Source organism: Mauremys mutica, chromosome 2 (assembly GCF_020497125.1).
Source record: "Mauremys mutica isolate MM-2020 ecotype Southern chromosome 2, ASM2049712v1, whole genome shotgun sequence".
In the NCBI taxonomy this organism is placed as follows: domain Eukaryota; kingdom Metazoa; phylum Chordata; order Testudines; family Geoemydidae; genus Mauremys; species Mauremys mutica.
This window is the reverse complement of record NC_059073.1, coordinates 46,563,154-46,581,387: the sequence shown is the minus strand read 5'-3', so window position 1 is coordinate 46,581,387 and position 18,234 is coordinate 46,563,154. Positions and strand designations below refer to the sequence as shown.

General features: G+C 42.4%; 1 protein-coding gene across 3 annotated transcripts in view; it reads right to left on the bottom strand.

Moving 5' to 3' along the window:
• Positions 1–18,234, bottom strand: part of TRIQK (triple QxxK/R motif containing) — a 152,196-nt gene that overhangs the window by 39,113 nt on the left and 94,849 nt on the right. For all 3 annotated transcript variants that reach the window (XM_045004914.1, XM_045004915.1, XM_045004917.1), the window contains exon 4: positions 927–993. In XM_045004914.1, coding sequence (XP_044860849.1) covers positions 964–993 — 30 coding nt within the window. In that variant the 3' untranslated portion in view covers positions 927–963. The remainder of the gene's footprint in view (positions 1–926; positions 994–18,234) is intronic.

Genomic DNA, 18,234 nt, shown 5'->3' with positions numbered 1-18,234 from the left:
TAGTACTACCTGCAGCCACTGGGCAAGCACAGAACCCTTATGCTATTGTTAAACTCCATTCCTATATTAATTAAATACTTTCACAGCTGTATTAGCATGACACTGGACAGCAATGTCGATTGTAATTAAAAGGGGAAAATACCCATTTGGAGATTGCAGAGTGGCTTAGCGATATTTATGATTTTGCAGCATTGTTATAGAAACCTCTTCCATTTCTGCACTGCTACGTTAGCAAAAACTGGAAAGGTAAACCTCAGGAACACAGCCCTCCCCTTGCTAACATGAAGGCTACAGCTATTTTAAAATGGTGCACGTGACAGATGGAAATTAAGGACAAAGTACAACCCTGAGATTATGTATTGGGGAGGTGGGAGGTAGAGTAGGTATCTGAAAAAGGCCCCGAGTAAGATGTACATGTAGGGCAAGATACTCAAAGATATTTAGGCACCTAACTTCCATGGCTTTCAATGGGAGTTAGGCACCTAAATACCTTTAAGGAGCTGGGCCCTAGTATTCCCTTGAACGCTAAACTGAGGTGCTGGCTAAATATGTCCAAAGACATTTCATAGCCCAAGGGGAGTTAATCAGTGGATGAAGCAAATGGTTCCTCCATTCTGGAACAGCAGGAGAAAGGCAGCTCTGCACATTCCTCCCAGCCCCTTTCGCCCTTGATAGGGAAAGTGGCTGAGAAACTCTCCATTTGACTTCACTCTCCTTAGCCCAGGTGGCTCAGAGGGGCAAAGGAAACATTTTTCCCTATTCCTGGAACTCCTATCAGTAAATGAAGAGCTGTTCTGCTTACATTAGGAATCTGTTGTTCACTGTCATGTTTAGTTAAACTAGTAGAGGATTTCCAGCTAGGGCATTTTACAACCATTATCTTCATGATAATAGTCTAATAGTAAAGAGCACAAGGTGAGACATACCTGTAACTTTTCCTCTGAGTGTTTCATGTAGTCGATATTATGATGTCCTACATATGAATGCTAAAACCTGCCAAGATAATAAAGCTGTAATGTGAAATTCATGCTCTAAACAGTTTTAAAATCACGTGTTTATTGAATTCATGTAAATATCTTCAAAACACTTTTATCTTTAGCACAATTTAAGCCAATGTAACAAACACAGCAGCGGTAATAAAGTGTAAATCCATTCACAAAAAGCAGCAGGTGGACAAACACCTCTCAGATACACCTTTGTGTGCTTGTTTCTGCTGCCACAATGGAATGATAACTCCTTATTTTCTACTCCTACTCTTATATAATAACACAGTAATTTACATAATAGCACCTGTCATCCCAAAAGGATTTTACAAACTTAGCAAAATGATATTGAGGGAATCAATTTACCCAGATTCTGAAATGAAGCCACCTCTGTGGTGAAACATGGCAGCTGGTTAGCAGCACATCACAGAAGCACTGCATGACACAGTAGGATCAGAAATAAATAAAGGTACTGTAACTAAAAGACACTGAAGGGGAATTACTTGAGATGCACTTTGGTAGAACATCAGGGTTAAAACACTTTGCTTTGAAATAAGTGTCATAGGTTGTTTAATGACCACACTTAGGTCATTCCATTCCATTTCATACTAAATACAGAACACCCAGCTGCACCGTGTTCCCCACACCATTCGGGAGCACTGCTTCAGTGCAGATTCATATAGAAGAGCAGAGCTCAGCCCTACACACTCAATACGTTAATGAGAGCTGAAGATTCCAGGCACCTGACAGGATTGGGCCACATGTGTTCTTTGCAGGTCTCCTATCCAAGGCCTGATCCAGTCCAGCCATGCTTAGCTTTTGAGAGCTAATGGCTGGTTGCTCAGGATCATATGGGGATAGGCAGATGGCACTTTACACATAGTTACCATACAACAGCAAAATATTGGGTCTTTGACATTTTTTATTTTCAATATTTTTATTTTTTCATTCAAACATTGCACTTCTCTTATATTCACATGATGCAAAATATAAGTTAATAGAAACCACCCTGCTTAGTGAAGAGAGAGAGAATGTGTGAGAGAGAAATAACTGTTCTGCTGAGATCTCCCTGGTGGTTGGCGGTAGAACTCCCCATCCCCCAAAGTTATTTTACAAAACTTCCTTTGTTTCGTTTCCTTTAGTCCTGCCTTATTTATTCAGATTTCACATGTAAGTTATGTCCTGGTTTCTCAGAAGTTTCTGCACCAACACAGGCAGCTCTACCATTCTTCCTCTGCAGATAAGGGCCTCTCCTCTCTTGCTTCAGGCTCTGTACTCTTCCCTAGACTTCTACCTGAGGTCCTTGTCCGCCTGGGAAGGCATTTTGTCAGCGGCAAGGTCTACCTGCTAGTGCCACTCTATTTGGCGCTTCCAGAGAATGATGTAAGAACTCTGGCTGAGCCTTCCATTCCCCTCAGAGCTCCCTGACTTCTCTCCCTCAGCCTTTCCGAGTACGTCCACACAGTTGCTGGGGGCAAGTCTCGCAGCCTGGGGTGACAGACTCACACTAGCAGGACTTGGGCTAGCACTCTAAAAATAGCAGGTAGACAGCGTTTTAATGTTCAGATTTGGGCTGGTGATTGGCTCTGAAGCCAGGCGGGTGGGTAGGGAGGGGTACTTTCAAGCCTGAGCTCCAGCCAGAGCTTGAATGGCCACATTGTTATTTTTAGCACAGTAGCACGAGCCCTGCTAATGCAGGCCACAAGACTCATTCCCAGCAGCTGTGTAGACATAGCCTAATTCTCCTTTCTTTTGGGGAAAAGTCCCTGGCTTCTGATTGGTTCAGGAAGTCTCTGGTCACCTTTCCTAGCCTTCACTGGCTACTTGTTACTGTAGCCATTGAAGACAAAAACAGTGCTTCAAGCAGAAGGCTTGAATCCTAGAGTGTCTGTTTAAACGGGAGCTGTCGTTACATCTGAACCTTGTCAGCTCTGCAGGGAAAGACTGTCAGGGCTCTCAAACACAGGCTAAATCTCACAAGGGTTTCATTCTGGAGAACAGTATTGTGACACCAGCTTTAGCACAAATTGTCTTCCTTTGTAAATTACTAATGTGGTGTTGTAATGTTCTTATGTTGTCCTCAAAACACAAACAGAAGAAAGTTAAAGTTGTTTCAAAGCTCCTCTCAAAACTTTTGAAATTCCATTTGAACCAAGAAGCTGAAGAACTAAGAACCAGCTTGTCCTGCTCTATAATGGTTTCTGATCTGGACAACTACCCACAACAATCCAGAATTATAATGAGGCTGCCAAATTGCCTTCACTGCTGACCTGAGCCAAATTTAAAAACCAGTTTGGCACATAATACTTAGCCTTGCCTGAGTGCAGGGGATTGGACCAGATGATATTGACATCCTTCCAGTCCTACATTTCTATGATTAGCTCAGTGTGTCACCTGCATCCTTGTCCTCCCACATGCATTCTTTTTTTGGTTCTGCCTTGAGTGTTGCTTACTCACTAATTCTTAAATAAATCCTGTGAATAGTAAATCTCTTGGAGGGCTGATGCAACATTAGCTCTTGCTCTGCCAGGGACACCCCCACCTAAGGTATCCCAGAACGCAGGCAACACTACCTAGGAAGTGAGTTTCACAAGGGCACCTGGAGGGTGCTGTATGTTAAAGCTGGCAGAACCCATGGAAAGAGTAGTAGTGGAAACAGTACCTGCTTTCTCCCAGCATAAATGCCCCCGCTGGAGGTGCTACCTTTTCTGATGAAGACAGAGGCAAGTTGCACTACGCCTGTGCCAGCAGGAGTGATTCTAGCCCAAAATCTGTATGGCTTTTTAAATTATAGCTCTCCCACATCCAAAAAAGGTTATTGTAACATTATAGTATTAGTCATACCGTCTTTTGTTGCTCAGAGGGATAGATGCCTGAGCTATTCACAAAGGATTGCACAGCAGGCATCACCAGGTGGCAGGGCCGCCTAGAGGGGGGGCAAGTGGGGCAATTTGCCCGAGGCCCTGGGCCCCACAGGGGCCCTGCGAGCCCTGGCTGAGAATCCCTTCCCTGGCTAGAGGTGCCTTTTTAACTTTTACTCACCCGGCGGCGGGCCCTTCACTCGCTCCGGGTCTTCGGCAGCACTTCAGTGGTGGGCCCTTCACTCGCTCCTGGTCTTCGGCAGCACTTCGGCAGCAGGCACTTCACTCGCTCTGGGTCTTCAGCAGCACTTCAGTGGTGGGCCCTTCACTCGCTCTGGGTCTTCGGCGGCACTTCGGCGGCGGGCCCTTCACTCACTCCAGGTCTTCGGCAGCACTTTGGTGGTGGGTCCTTCAATTCTGCCGAAGACGCGGAGCGAGTGAAGGACCCGCTGCCACCGAAGACTCGGCGCGCTGCCCGGTGAGTACAAGCGCTGCAGCGGCTGGCGCCTTTGTTTATGTCCACGCCCCCGCTTTGCCCCAGGCCCCCTGAATCCTCTGGGCGGCTCTGCCAGGCGATGCTGTTATGCACAGTCTTCCAAGTTCTCTTTCTTAGCATGTGACCAAGTTGTGACTCTTAGAAAGACATGGTAGGTTACTGTTGGTTTTGGTTATGCAGAGCTTTGTGCAGATGCAGCAACAGGAGAGAAGGTGTGGTGTGAGCAGCAAGAGAGTTTGCTCTCTGCCTTGGCCTCTGATTAGAGTCAATTCTTGAAGCAGAGTTACTTCCTGGTAACTGGGCATTGGCATTGGGCAGGGCTGAGAAAAGGGATTACCCGGCCGTATGACCAGCTCATTTCAGGGCTGGTGTTAATAAATCAAATTAATACCCAGACTTCACATCATTGATTTCTCCTCCACTGGAAAGCTGATGTTCAAGGCCCCAACTTCTGTTACCACTTGACAGAGAAGCAACAGTGGTGTCAGAATGAGACACAGGCATGGGAAGAAGGCAGAAGAGTATCTTTTTCAGACAGCCTACATAGTAGCCTGGGGTGTTTTACTCTGTATTCAAGGGAAGATGTGGTGTCTGCCATTGGTAGGTGGCAGATAAAAAAAGGGAGTAAAAGTAGTAATATTTAAACCAACCAAACATGAAAGTTGTCAAATTCCTTGCTACAGAAGTGTGGAGTATTGTGAAGTGCGACACCTGCAATGAGTGTGTTAATCTTGAAAATTCTGCCTGGATGTGGCTCTTTAGGGCAATCTGGTTCGATCTGCCTCATCTGGTCCTGTTTAATTTGGATCAGGGGCATCCCTAGACTAGCTGCTAACAACTAGGTGAACCATGCAATCGGCGCCCCAAGGGCAGATCTAGGCTGAGGTTTTTGGTAAACTGCAAAACATTTTGCCTTTTAATGTTTTTTTAAGAGTTTTTTGTTTTTAAACAGAAGCTTAATTATTCGGTTTGTCTGCCCGTCTGTCCAACCAATGTTTCTGAGATCAGACAAAATAGAGACACGACATTTTCAGATTTGTACACAACAACTAGATGATATTTCAGTCTGATTTCAAATAAAAATGAATTAAAAATGTTAATTACTATTTTTATTACAAATCCAAAATCATCCATTACGCTATCCTGCTTTAACTGCCATTACCACTACATCCAATACAGAAAGAAATAAGAAAACTCTTCAATGAACTTTAACTTGTATTTACAAAACACTCTGAATAAAAAACACTGTGCTCTTAAAACATGAATTTTCTTGCTTTAAGTTTTGAAAATTCAGTCACTAGCTCTTTTAGATCCAGTTTTCCAGCCATTTCATGCTCTATTGACATTGTGGCAAGTCCAACAAGTCTCTCTTGCACCACTGTTGAATGCAGATATGTTTTTATCAATTTTAATTTTGAGAAGCTACATTCCCCACTAGCTACGGAAACTGGCAAAGTTAAAAGACTGCGTAGAGCTATAAACATTTTCGCAAAACTGTCATAGAATCATAGAATCTCAGGGTTGGATGGGACCTCAGGAGGTAATCTAGTCCAACCCCCTGCTCAAAGCAGGACCAAACCCAACTAAATCATCCCAGCCAGGGCTTTGTAAAGCCTGACCTTAAAAACCTCTAAGGAAGGAGATTCCACCACCTCCCTAGGTAACCCATTCCAGTTCTTCATCACCCTACTAGTGAAAAAGTTTTTCCTAATATCCAACCTGTCTGTGAGTTTATTTTCACAAACTTCAGTACTTCTTCAGGAGTGGAATGTTTCTTAAGTCATCTTGAAAAAGCCTGAAGCTCACTACACAAATCTGTAGCATCAATGTCTTTTGAATTTTCACAAGTCAATGCCGACTCCAGTTTTATACAAAATTCTCTTATCTGTTTTGCTGTTTTCTTTTGCAAGCTGCGGATATCATATAGAAAGCCAAATACTGACTCTAGCTGCTGCATCTGTTGAAATCTTTCATCAACTGAGTGAATAGCAGTACAGACGCTCCCCAGGTTATGCAAACCCAACTTACACAAACCCGCACTTACGGAAAAATTTCCATAAGTTCCGTAAGCTTTTTTTTTTTTGGCGTAATTGTCGGGTATACGTCCCTGACTTACACAAAATTCGACTTACACAAGGCGTTCCAGAATGGAATGCTTGCGTAAGTCAGGGAGTGTCTGTATCAAGGACTGCGAAGTAGAAATTCACTTTGAACCTTTGTTTTGGGTTCTGAATGGGTGTGTCTCGTCCTTCATATGAAAACTGCTGTTTCTTTTGCCGAATGCGAACTGGCTCTGATTCAAATTCAGTTCGAAATTCTTCAGCAATCTTGAGAGAATCTACCAGTGTTCTTTTGAACCCTTCATCACTTCTGAATTCCTCCAGAATATTTGTAGTTTGCTGCAGTTTTTGAATAGCAGAATGTATGTTCAAGTTCTTTTCCTGAAGCTGCTTACTAGTGAGGTTAATCTAAAAAAGGATATTATTACCACAGAATGAGTGAAGTCACAAATTTGAACTTGGAAAGGCCATTTGCAAGAGCTTCTGCATCTGAACGTGCCATATTGCCAGATGATCCAGTAAAGGTAGTATCATCAGAAATTTCAATTAGGGCATCATAAATGTTTCCAAGTTCATAGTGAAGAGGCTTCAAAGCATCGATGCGATTCTCCCATCTTGTCTGACTAAGTGGTTTCACAGTTAGAGAATGGTTACCCGCTTGGAGTGTGACATCATTACTTTTGTAGTCTATTAAGCATTAATGCTGCTACTTTTCTTTTATGGACCTTATTTATTACATGTGAACCAGATATAACAAAGAAAAGTTCATAATTATACAGCCCGATAATAACACTAAGGTTTAATAACGCTTAAAGATACTCACATTTTTCATTTAAAATGCTGAAAGATGTTATTCTTTATTCTTTGGCACCAAGAAACACAATTTTACACAGTATTTGCTTGATTCTTAACCATCTAACTGTGATCCGTGTGTTAAAATGACCGTTTGACATGTATCAATTCGCAATATCTCCGCTCTACATGACTTTCCGGCTATGCGACCTTGATGTATATTCAAGTTAGGTGTCACTAGCATTGCAGCTCTTGCCGCTGGTGGATGTGTTTCACTGTCACTGAGTTATTGCATATCAAAATTGTGGAGTGGGTCATCTTGACCCTACGTCACAAATTGAAAAAAAATTGCTAAAATATTATTTTTTTGCAGTAAATAAAATATTTGACATATTAATAAATTCTCAGAAATGCAGAGAAATGAATTATAATTCATATTCCCTCCCTACACACACAGGAATTGAAATAATGACACATTCTTTTTTTTTTCTTTTTTTTTTTAATTTGATTTTTTCCCTCAATTTTGGCACCCCATTTAACTTGGCACCCTAGGCAACAGCCTAGTTTGCCTATATGGATGGGCCACCCCTGATCTGAATATTTCCATTTTCAGTTGCTGCATGCTGTAACTATTCTCATTAGCCTTCTGACTTCAGTGTCAACCAACAGTAAGCTCAAATTTTACCTTGCAAGAGAAGAGATGTAAGACAAAAGGTTCCATGCATGTGAGATTGCCTATAGTCCTTGAGAGTTCTGATATGCAGGAGATCTTGGCAGGGCATGAAAGTGCTGCTTATAGAGCTGGGTTTAATATTTGGTTGTGAGGGAACATACTAGTGGGGTACCTCTGCAAACTATAATTTAATGAACCTAACTCCTTGTTTCTACAGCCCTAAACACCAGAACAGTAGGGAATCCTAGAGTTCTGCAATACTATTTTGTTTCATTAAAATGTTCATGTTAGCTGTGAGGAACAACGTGTTGTTCTACCACTGACAGACAATGAAAGGAAGAAGACATCATTAGTACACATTACAGTATCCCCAACCCCCATCAGAGCTGAGAACCTACTAAACTGCGGATCCATGGTCTCTGGACACCATCGAGTCTATTCCACAATGCACAGCAATGGAACACCTTGCTGATCCCCCATCTTCTGAGGAAGTCCAGCATGCCATAACCCAGGCCCAGGCCCAGATGGCATCCCAGCTGAGGTTTTTAAAGCTGGTGGAACAATGCTCCAGCACAAACTTTGCCAACTCCTCAACAATATCTGGACCTGTGAAGAAATTCCACCTAACTTCAAGAACACCAACATGGTTACAATATTCAAGAAAGGAGACAAATCTTTGTGTGGGAACTACAGAGATATTGCCCTCCTCTCCATTGCAGGGAAGATCCTTGCCTGGATCCTACTAAACCACCTCCTCCCCCTTGCTGAGGAACTCCTCCCCGAATCCCAGTGTGGTTTCAGGCCATCCCGAGGCACAACTGACATGATCTTCATGGCATGATAGATTCAGGAGAAATGCAGAGAGCAACACCAGGGACTGTTCCTGGCATTCATCGACCTAACCAAGTCCTTTTACTCTATCAGTCATGCTGTCCTATGGAAGGTACTGTATAGGTTTGGCTGTCCACAGAAATTCATTTCTATCATCAGACTACTCCATGATGAGCTGACTGCCACCATGCTGTGCAACAGCTCAGAGACCGAACCATTCATCATTCACACTGGTGTCAAGCAGGGCCGTGTCATTGCTCCAACACTCTTCTCCATTTACCTTGCTGTGATCCTGATTCTCGTCTGTGACCACCTTCCTGATGGAATCTGGATTGAGTATCATATGGATGGCCAATTCCTCAATCTCCAACGTCTCAAAACAAAATCTAAGATCAAGAGAACTGGCATCACTGACTTTCAGTCTGCAGATAATTGCGTCATTCTTGCACACACAGAGGCCGACCTGCAAAGCACCCTAAATCTTTTTGCCGATGCCTATCACTACCTGGATCTCTCCCTCAACATCGGGAAAACCAAGGTACTCTACCAGCCCTCACCTGCACAAGCTACTCTTCATACTCCACAAAGCACTATCTGTGGAGAACCCCTTGAAAATGTGGACCATTTTCCGTACCTTGGCAGCCACCTCTCCCAAACAGCCAGCATTAACACAGAAATTGAACACAGGATCCACTGTGCCAGCACATCCTTAGGAAGACCATTAAAACGAGTCTTTACCAAGATCTTGGTTTGCAAGGCAGTTGCCATCCCCACTTTTCTCTATTGGGTGAGAGACCTGGGTAACCTACAGACGACATCTCAAGCAGCTGGAGTGGTTCCAGCAGTGCTGCCTCAGAAGGATTCTCAGGATCAGCTGGGAAAAATGATGCACTAACATAAGTGTTGTCTCTTCAGCCAACATCAGCAGTATAGAAGCGCAGGTCATGAAACACCAATTCTACTGGGCTGGCCACTGTGTATGTATGCCTGAAAGTCACCTCCCGAAGCAAGCACTCTTCTCTCAGTTAAATCAGGGAAGAAGGGCTTGTGGAGGGCAGCAGAAGTGCTTCAAAGACATACTGAAAGTACACCTTAAAAAGGGAGGCATCAACCCAACAAACTGGGAGAAATGGCACGGGACAGAACACAGTGGCGCCACACCATACACCAAGCCACAGATCACTTTGAGGAGAACAGACGTGCTTATGAGACAGAGATGCGACAAAGAGGGAAAGGAGAGGCACAACAGTCCTCCAAGATGACACCTGTCACTTCTGTGGGAAAATCTGCAGGGCACAAATTGGGCTCCTCCAACACTTAAAAACCCACCAATGAACTCCCTTGGCAGACATAGCCTCGCATCAAGGGATAACTGAAGAAGAGATATGCCACATGCAGCGAGTCAAGTACGTGCATTATTTCTGAGGCCTTTTCATCAAACCAATCTTGATGTTTCCTTGTGCTAAACCCTAGCATGTAACTGGCAGAACTGAGGGTTATATCAGTTCTGAAGCTGGCTCCACTCAGCCTCAACATCCATTACAGGATTGTCTGAGGATGGAAAAGCCTCTGAAATCATTTGCGCAGTTCTTTCTGTTTATCTAAGAGCTGGGGCTTCTGGACGTCAAGTTTATTTATGGTTTTGGCTCCCTACTGATGCAGCTTGGAACAGATGGCTAGCTACATTTTGCTCCTCACCAGTCTATGGTCAGACCAACAATCAATACCTCTCATCAGCCTGGTCAGGTTCACATCCCGTAGATCACAATCGGAAATTATGGCAAAATCTATCAAATTCTGGTGGCGGGAATGAGGCTGTATCTATGTTGTTTTAAATCTGTTTGCTTGCCAGAATACAGTATTGGTAATGACCAATCCATTGGTAGCACAGGTGGAAAGAAAAAGAGTACCATTTGAATTTTCACTGCCAATGCCATGGTGGCCAATGACATTCTTCCAGACTGTATAATTACAGCTGACTCTGGCATTAAAATCTCCCAGGATTATGTTTGTCATTGAGTGGAATTGATCTAATGATGCTTTCTAGGTCATCACAGAATCTTTCCTTTGTTTCTATGGGGTTTGGCACAGTGAGAGCATATGCACTAATGAACATAACACATCTTTCACTGGACAGACCAATGTGCAGAACCATAAGTCAGTGATGCCTTTTGGTAGAGAATCCAGCTCCTGTGAAATGGGTGTTCAAATGGCAACACTAACACCTGACTGGTGCCTTTTGGCAGCAGCCAAACCGATCCAAAAGCAGATATATCCGGCACCAACCTCTTCAAGCTGAGACTCATCAGCGAAGCGAGTTTCACTGAGAGCAGTGATGTCAATCTCATATTTGTTCAGTTCTCAGGCAATAATGGCAATCATCCTCCATGCTCAGGTATCAGTGTCCAGAAGCATCTGGACATTCCACAAGGCCGTATGTATGGTGTCTTTTATATACTTCACATTCATTGAATTTTGACTGCAGAGTTGGATGATCAACCAGCCACGGTAAGTTGTCAGCTCAGGAAATGGAGCAGGCATTGCTTAGGGATCCTTTTCTTCCCTTTCCTCAGATTGGGGAGAGCAGGGCTGTCCCTAAAAAGGGCTGCTCTGATGCATGGGCAGGATACAAATGATGCAGCTTCTCCAGTGTCTATGATAAGCGACCATCATGTCCATACCACCATGCGTGCAGGTTTACGATGGGGCATTCCCAACAGTATCCTCTGTCTGCCCCCATTGCCACTCCCCCATTGCTTCAGGACTTGAGACTTGTGAGACAAACTGACTACTTGCATATTAAGTGAAATTAAGTGAGAAGGGCTTGCATCAGCCAATCCCACTCTCTCATCCTGGCCAGACAAATGCCCAATTGGTATAGAAAACTGCAAAAAGCAGCCGGTTAGGATGCAGCTATTTAACCCATAGCTAGGGGCTAATATGGCACTTTGAGAAGTTGTACATCTTCACACTGAAGGATAGCCACCTTCACTGTTCAACCCATGGTTGGGACTATTTACCCTTATCTGGGGCATAGTAGGTGAGTGCCAGGGCATATTCACAGGCCTGTGGGCCTGCATACTCTACCTCTGGGGCCCATGGTGCTCTGAGATCTCTTGCACATTTAGCCTGAAGCTGCAGTCAGTTTCCAGCTGGTGCCATGGGAAGCAAGAGTCTTGACCATGGAGAGGCTATGTACCAGCAAGAAGGATTCACATAATCTGCCTTCGTTTTGCCAAAGCAACAAGCAGAAGGCAATCACACTATACAACACACTGTACAAGATACATTACATAGTCCTGTATCAAAGCACCACCATCCATCTAGCAGTACATCTGTCTCCAACCTCTGTGGATCCATCAAGATCTGTCAGCACAAAAGCCTTGGGCTTCTGCTCTGACACTGGGAACCCCTTGCCACAGAATCTGAGCCAGTACTTCTATCTCTTGTTAAACAGGGCTCATTTCCAGCAATCTTACTCTAAATGGTTTGTTTTCCATCTTGGAAGCGTTTATCACTCTCCACACTACTCCTCGTTTTAAGTGTATGAGATCTCTCTCCAACTAGTAGAAACTGTCAAAAAATAGAAGAAACTTTTAAAGTCCAACTTTCTAGAAAAACTGTGAAGCCCAGATTATATGTAGAGTAAAATGAAGCATTGGAGACCATGCTCCCCTAGGCAGATGTTACTGTACTTTTAATCCTTGTACATCACCTAATGCTATGGTGATATGTGCTATATAAATGCTGATTGATAGTCTAGACAGAACTGTCCTTTCAGGCTTTTTAGAGTGGTGAGAGGGAAGGGCACAACGGGACCTACAGATCTGGTCTATAGTTCAGCTGAGTGTTGATAGCTTCATTGGGTGGATTGACTGAGCAATTGAAGGGCAGCCTAATTTTTTCCATTAGTCTGTATTGCTTTGTACCATTTGTATTTACATTATTGCACGTGTGCTTTGAGTTTTGACAGGCACACTTTAAATATTTAAATAAATAAGAACGCAATAGTGATTTTTTTATTTTTTTCAATTTCTGGGAAATACTGAATCATTTATGAATATGATTTATGAATCTACTGAGTGAGGGACAGAGCTTCTGCGTTGGTGCCAGGGCAGCCCAGAACATGAACCATAGTCCTGAAGGTCACAATTAATATCCTGGTTCCCCCCTAAGTCCAGAGGAAAGTAATAAATTAATGGAGATATACCTATCTCCTAGAACTGGAGATGGCCCCAAAGGGTCATTGAGTCCAGCCCCCTGCCTTCACTAGCAGGACCAAGTACTGATTTTGCCCCAGACTCCTAAGTGGCCCCTTCAAGGATTTAACTTACAACCCTGGGTGTAGCAGGCCAATGCTCAAACCACTGAGCTATCCCTCCTACTAGGCTATGCTAGTAGCAGATTAGTTCCCATTCCATGCTGGTTCAGGTGCACTGGTCCATTCACAAGGTTCCACACTCCATCCCGAACCCTGGTCACATACTCTCCACCGAGCTGTGCAGGAAGGGAATGGACGCTACTCTCTCCCTCTTTGCAGTGTAAGCAGTAGCGCACATATACAATATAGGGGAAGGAAGGACATCTATGTCTCTTTACATCCCTTAGCAGGCATGTAACAACATGGAAGATCTTGTCCTTAATATTCATATTGTTTTCTTAATTGTACATGTTACACACTGTCCAAATCCCCTCTTCCTTGGAGAATTATTCTTTCATCCCAACACCCTTGGTCAGGACAATACCTTATATACATTTGTTTTTCATCTTAAAGTGCACAGAAGGGAAGTCTTCTGCTTCAGATTTGGCACCTTTGGTTATTTATATAAAGTGACAGCTGTGTCTCATTGGTGTACATAAATACTAATATTAATGACATGGTATGGTAAAGAATGTTTTTATCAGCATGAGTCTTAGATGGCCACAGCCATGAATGAGTAGTACAAACTCTCTCAAATGTGTAGACATGACCTTTATAATCACATACCACCCACCATGTATTTTGAATATGCCACAGATGTGGTATAGTAGAGAGAGAATCTACATTCAAATTCTATTTTGTGTTGTATTTCAGACTTTCCAGTCTCGCATGCTATCTGGTTGAAAATCTCTGAAGGCAGAAGGTAAGCTTTGCTCATGAGGAGTTTGGATACTTAATGCAAGTATTAAAAAGGGTTCTGAAAAGATAACAAAACTTCTCTTTTGGTAGTGCCATATCTCTTCTAAGATGAACCTCGAATTTGAGCATAATATTCCCCTCTGGCAAAGATCATAAATGCCAAATTTCAGATGCAATGGATTTTTTTTGATGAATTTGAGGGAAGGGAGAGGTAAACCTCTGTTTCCAGCTGGTGACCAAGTTCTATCATCTAAGAACAAAGCAAATTTCCTATGAATTAAAAGCAGACAATGGTTATTTTGTGAAGTGTTCTCATGAATAATACAACCAAATTTTGAAGTCAATGAGGTTACTCATGTTTAAAGTTAAGATCGTACTCAAAGCCTTTAAGAATAAAGCAAGATTGTCAGATGTTTACAAGTGTAGATCAGGTTGTAAATTGTTGCACCTTCTAAAATAAACATAAATCATTTTGAAAATTGAGTAAACTGCCCTAAGAAAGTTGCCTGTGTTTAAATTAATTCTTGAATTTAGTAAAGATTTGGAGGAACCCCCATGTTCTTTTGTTTGTATATCACAAACTGCTAGCATTTGAAGGACAGATACAGTGGCACAAAGGTAAAGAATTGCTGGAGCAGAGCAGCTTGAGAATACCAATGATTAATGAACAGATAAAGACACATATGATTGCCTGCCGTTTTAAAATGAGCTGCCAGCAGCTCATTAAGCTGGTGAGAACTCTTGAGACAACTGTTACAAACAGCCTTGCTTCGAGTCGAAAACGGTAGCATCTTAGTTCAAATTAGAGACCTTTAAGATTACAACCTGAGAGGAATCTTAATAAATTGCATTTCTCACAACAGTAGGCTGATGTGCAGACTCACCAGCCAGGGAAGGAAATATAAAGGCCCAGCTACAGATCTCTTCACCTTCCTTTCTTCAGGACTCTCTTTAGTTCCAAAACACAAACAAAAACCAGAACAAATAATCTCAAACTACTAGATATAACCAGCTGAGGCCTTTCCAGCTTCAACTGGCTGGGCGGGGAGAAGACAGGATACTTTCCTCCCCAGGATAGCATCCATTGATCCAGCTTTCCCTTCCCTTCCATAACCCTCACCAGAGGAGGCTGGTGATAGGCATGAACCTATCCTTACAAGATGGAGTGCTTTTACAACTTGTCACACATGGGTACTAAAGAAGAAAAACATCTGTGTAGACACAAGTGCTGGTCATGATTGCTGAAATTTGAATAGGAAAAACCTTTTTCTAGCATCTTGCCCATCTGAACACACATCCCAAATATCAGAGCATTCAACTATTTGTGATAACAAATCACAAATGAAGGGTGGTAGAAGATTCTCTCCATGTAGGATGAACCGTGTTATGCTCTTCTTTACCTTCCAAAAAACCTCAGATGAATCAGTGGAATTTGGCTCTAAAGCCAGCACAACAGGTGAAGGGAGGGTCAACTCTGTGCAGAGGTGATCATCTGATGGTGTAAACCAGCATAGGGGCTCTTATGCCACTCCCCCCTCTACTGTTAGTGTAACAGAGGGAAAAGGGTGGATCCAGAGAAAAGGGAACATGACTAGGATGCTCCTGTGCCATGTCAATGCTCAGCTGTCATTTCAGTCCCTGTTTGCAGCTGGTATACATGAGAGAAACCTCATGGCTGCTGAGTAGCAGCCGTGTTAGTCTGTATCCACAAAAAGAACAGGAGTATTTGTGGCACCTTAGTGACGAACAAATGTATTTGAGCATAAGCTTTCATGGGCTACAGCCCACTTATTCAGGACAGGGGGATAAGCTCTGTAGAGATGAGGCATCAAAGTCAGGAGAGTGACACACACACACACACACACACACACACACACACACACACACACACACACACACTCTCTCTCTCTCTCTTTCATCCAACCCCCCAAGATCCTCCCCAAAAGATTTCTGACATCAGACTTAAAGTGATCATCAGTTCTCCCTTCTTCTTCTCTCTATCACAGTGGGATTGTGACACCAGGTTTACATCAGCCAATCATCACATTTTCTATTGTCCTCGCTCTCCATGCCTCTATGCTCTAAAATCCCTACATTCTATCAGAGATCGTCAAACCTTGTCCAGATCCAAGCTCCCCTCCAAAATTTACCCAAACTTCAGCAGATCCAAAGTCCATGCTTGGCCGATCTCTATAATAGTTCTGAACACACATTCCTTTGTGAGTGTTTGGAGTGAAATATGGACTTTGTCACTTGGGCCCATCTATGAACTGTAATTCATATTTTGAGTGATTTAATAAAAAGACAGAAACAAATCTATTGCTTGAATGATTTTTTGTGGAGGGCTTATCATGCAAAACCAATATAACATGATTATATTTCCAGAAGTTAGAAAAAATACATCCATGAAAGTAAACAAGTGTCCATGAAAAAGGAGCCTTTCACATGAACTATCCTTCACTATCACCAGTTATTTGATTGGTCCCAACATCTATAGTTCATTGTTACAACTGTCAAAATTGGCAACCACGAAGATTGTTGTCTCAATTAGGGACAGTAAACAGATTGTCCTTATTTTTAATGAAAAAATCTAAAATGTAATACTTCACAGTTTAACATGTTTATTCATCTAAACGAGCTAAAAAATAATGGCATGACATCTGTTTGAGAGACACTGGTACCTAACATTTTGGCTGTCTCTTCACCAATTTGGTTGTCATTAAAAAAAAAAAAGGAGAGGATGCTGTCAATTAAATGCATTGACATACTGTATAAAAATCCTTTTCTGTTCTTGGAAATATGTACTAAACATATAGCATGGTGTGCTAAGGCAAACTAAGCAGTAAGTAGGATGAAGGGAAGAAACACGGTGCTGCAAAAAATGCAAGTCTGTTCCCCTCTCCCAGGGTGTCAACAAACTCAATGTTGTACACACAATCTTTGCCAGTTTATTCATCTTATGGATTCATTTCTACAAGTGCAAGCATAATCTACTTTGCTCAGAAGCAGTCCAAACACCATATTTCTGCAGACTTATTGCCGTTCCATATTGTTATTTGCTTAGTCATAGGAATCACTGATTATTATGATAGTTTATATAAAACTCTAAATGCCATAACATCTTTATTATTCTGTTTGTTGGGATTCTATGTTGATTTTAAGCACATTCCACTTGACCTTGAAAAATAAGGACTCAATTGTTCCTTATAGGCACAAGCCCATGTTGGAACAGTATGGAGTACTTCCCCATTGGGAGCTGCTAGAGGCTTCTTGCTCATTTGCAAAGGGACCATACACAATCTAGCCCTAAATTAAGTGATGAACCCCTCCAGTAGTAGTAAATTTCACTGAACCAGTATAGGCCATTTAGTTCAGTTTCTGCCCTATCCCATTAGAAAGGATAATTTAAATTATTATTTATTTTTACATATAATCTATGATCAAGTGAACAAGTCAATTATTATCTAGAGTCGAGGACTATCCTGGAAACCTAAGCAAACAAAAGAACTATCTCATATGTTCTCAGTTAGATGTAAATGCATAACCTTATATATATCATCATTGCTACAGCTAATTGGATAAGTTGATAGGGCTGTGATATACACAGGATCACATGGTGCCTAGTTAACAAGCTTCAGTGATCTTTAAATAAAGCACCCTTCAATGAAATTTTAAATACATCTCTGAGGCCCTTGTTAGAGATATAATTACAGTGCATCCCCTCATTTCCAATAAAAACACATTCATGGATTACTACAAATACAGGTAGTAACCAAGTGGCAATGTATACATCCTGTACTATTTGTACCATTGTAACCACCATTACGGAGTTCTTAGGCTTCTTTTGTACTCCTGAAATTGTTCCAAATTCTGCTTTTACTTGCCAAAGAAATAACAAGTACTGAATCAAGCTGTATTACTCAGGATCACTGCTAGCAGCTATAGTCCCTCCAAAGGCAAAATATCTACCTAAGTGGGGAGGTGAAACAGAGCAGCAACCCTCATTCTTCTGCAGGACCTAGAGCCATGCATCACTTCCCAAAAAAGAGGGCACGGCCAGACAAACCTACACCAGCTGGAGCTGCTCTGAGTCAGTGCATCTCCTAAGCAGCTTCTGCTGGCTAGGAGCCTGGACTGGAGTTTAAAGATGCACTCCATAAGCAGAGGGCTGCAGCAATAATGGAGCCTGCTCTATCCCCAGAGTTGAACTCCCCCATTTTGTAGCTGCCCCATGGAGTTGAGTCAAGTCCAAGGTGGTAGCAAGCCATATACAATTACTATTACAGTATTTTCTATCGGTTTAATATGATCAGGACCAAAACAGAGCATTTCCATTTGTAAAATGTACTGTATTTGAAGAGACTAGAACAGAACTGAAGCTCTCTTTGTTACATTTTCAACATTTAAACCAGGGGCAGG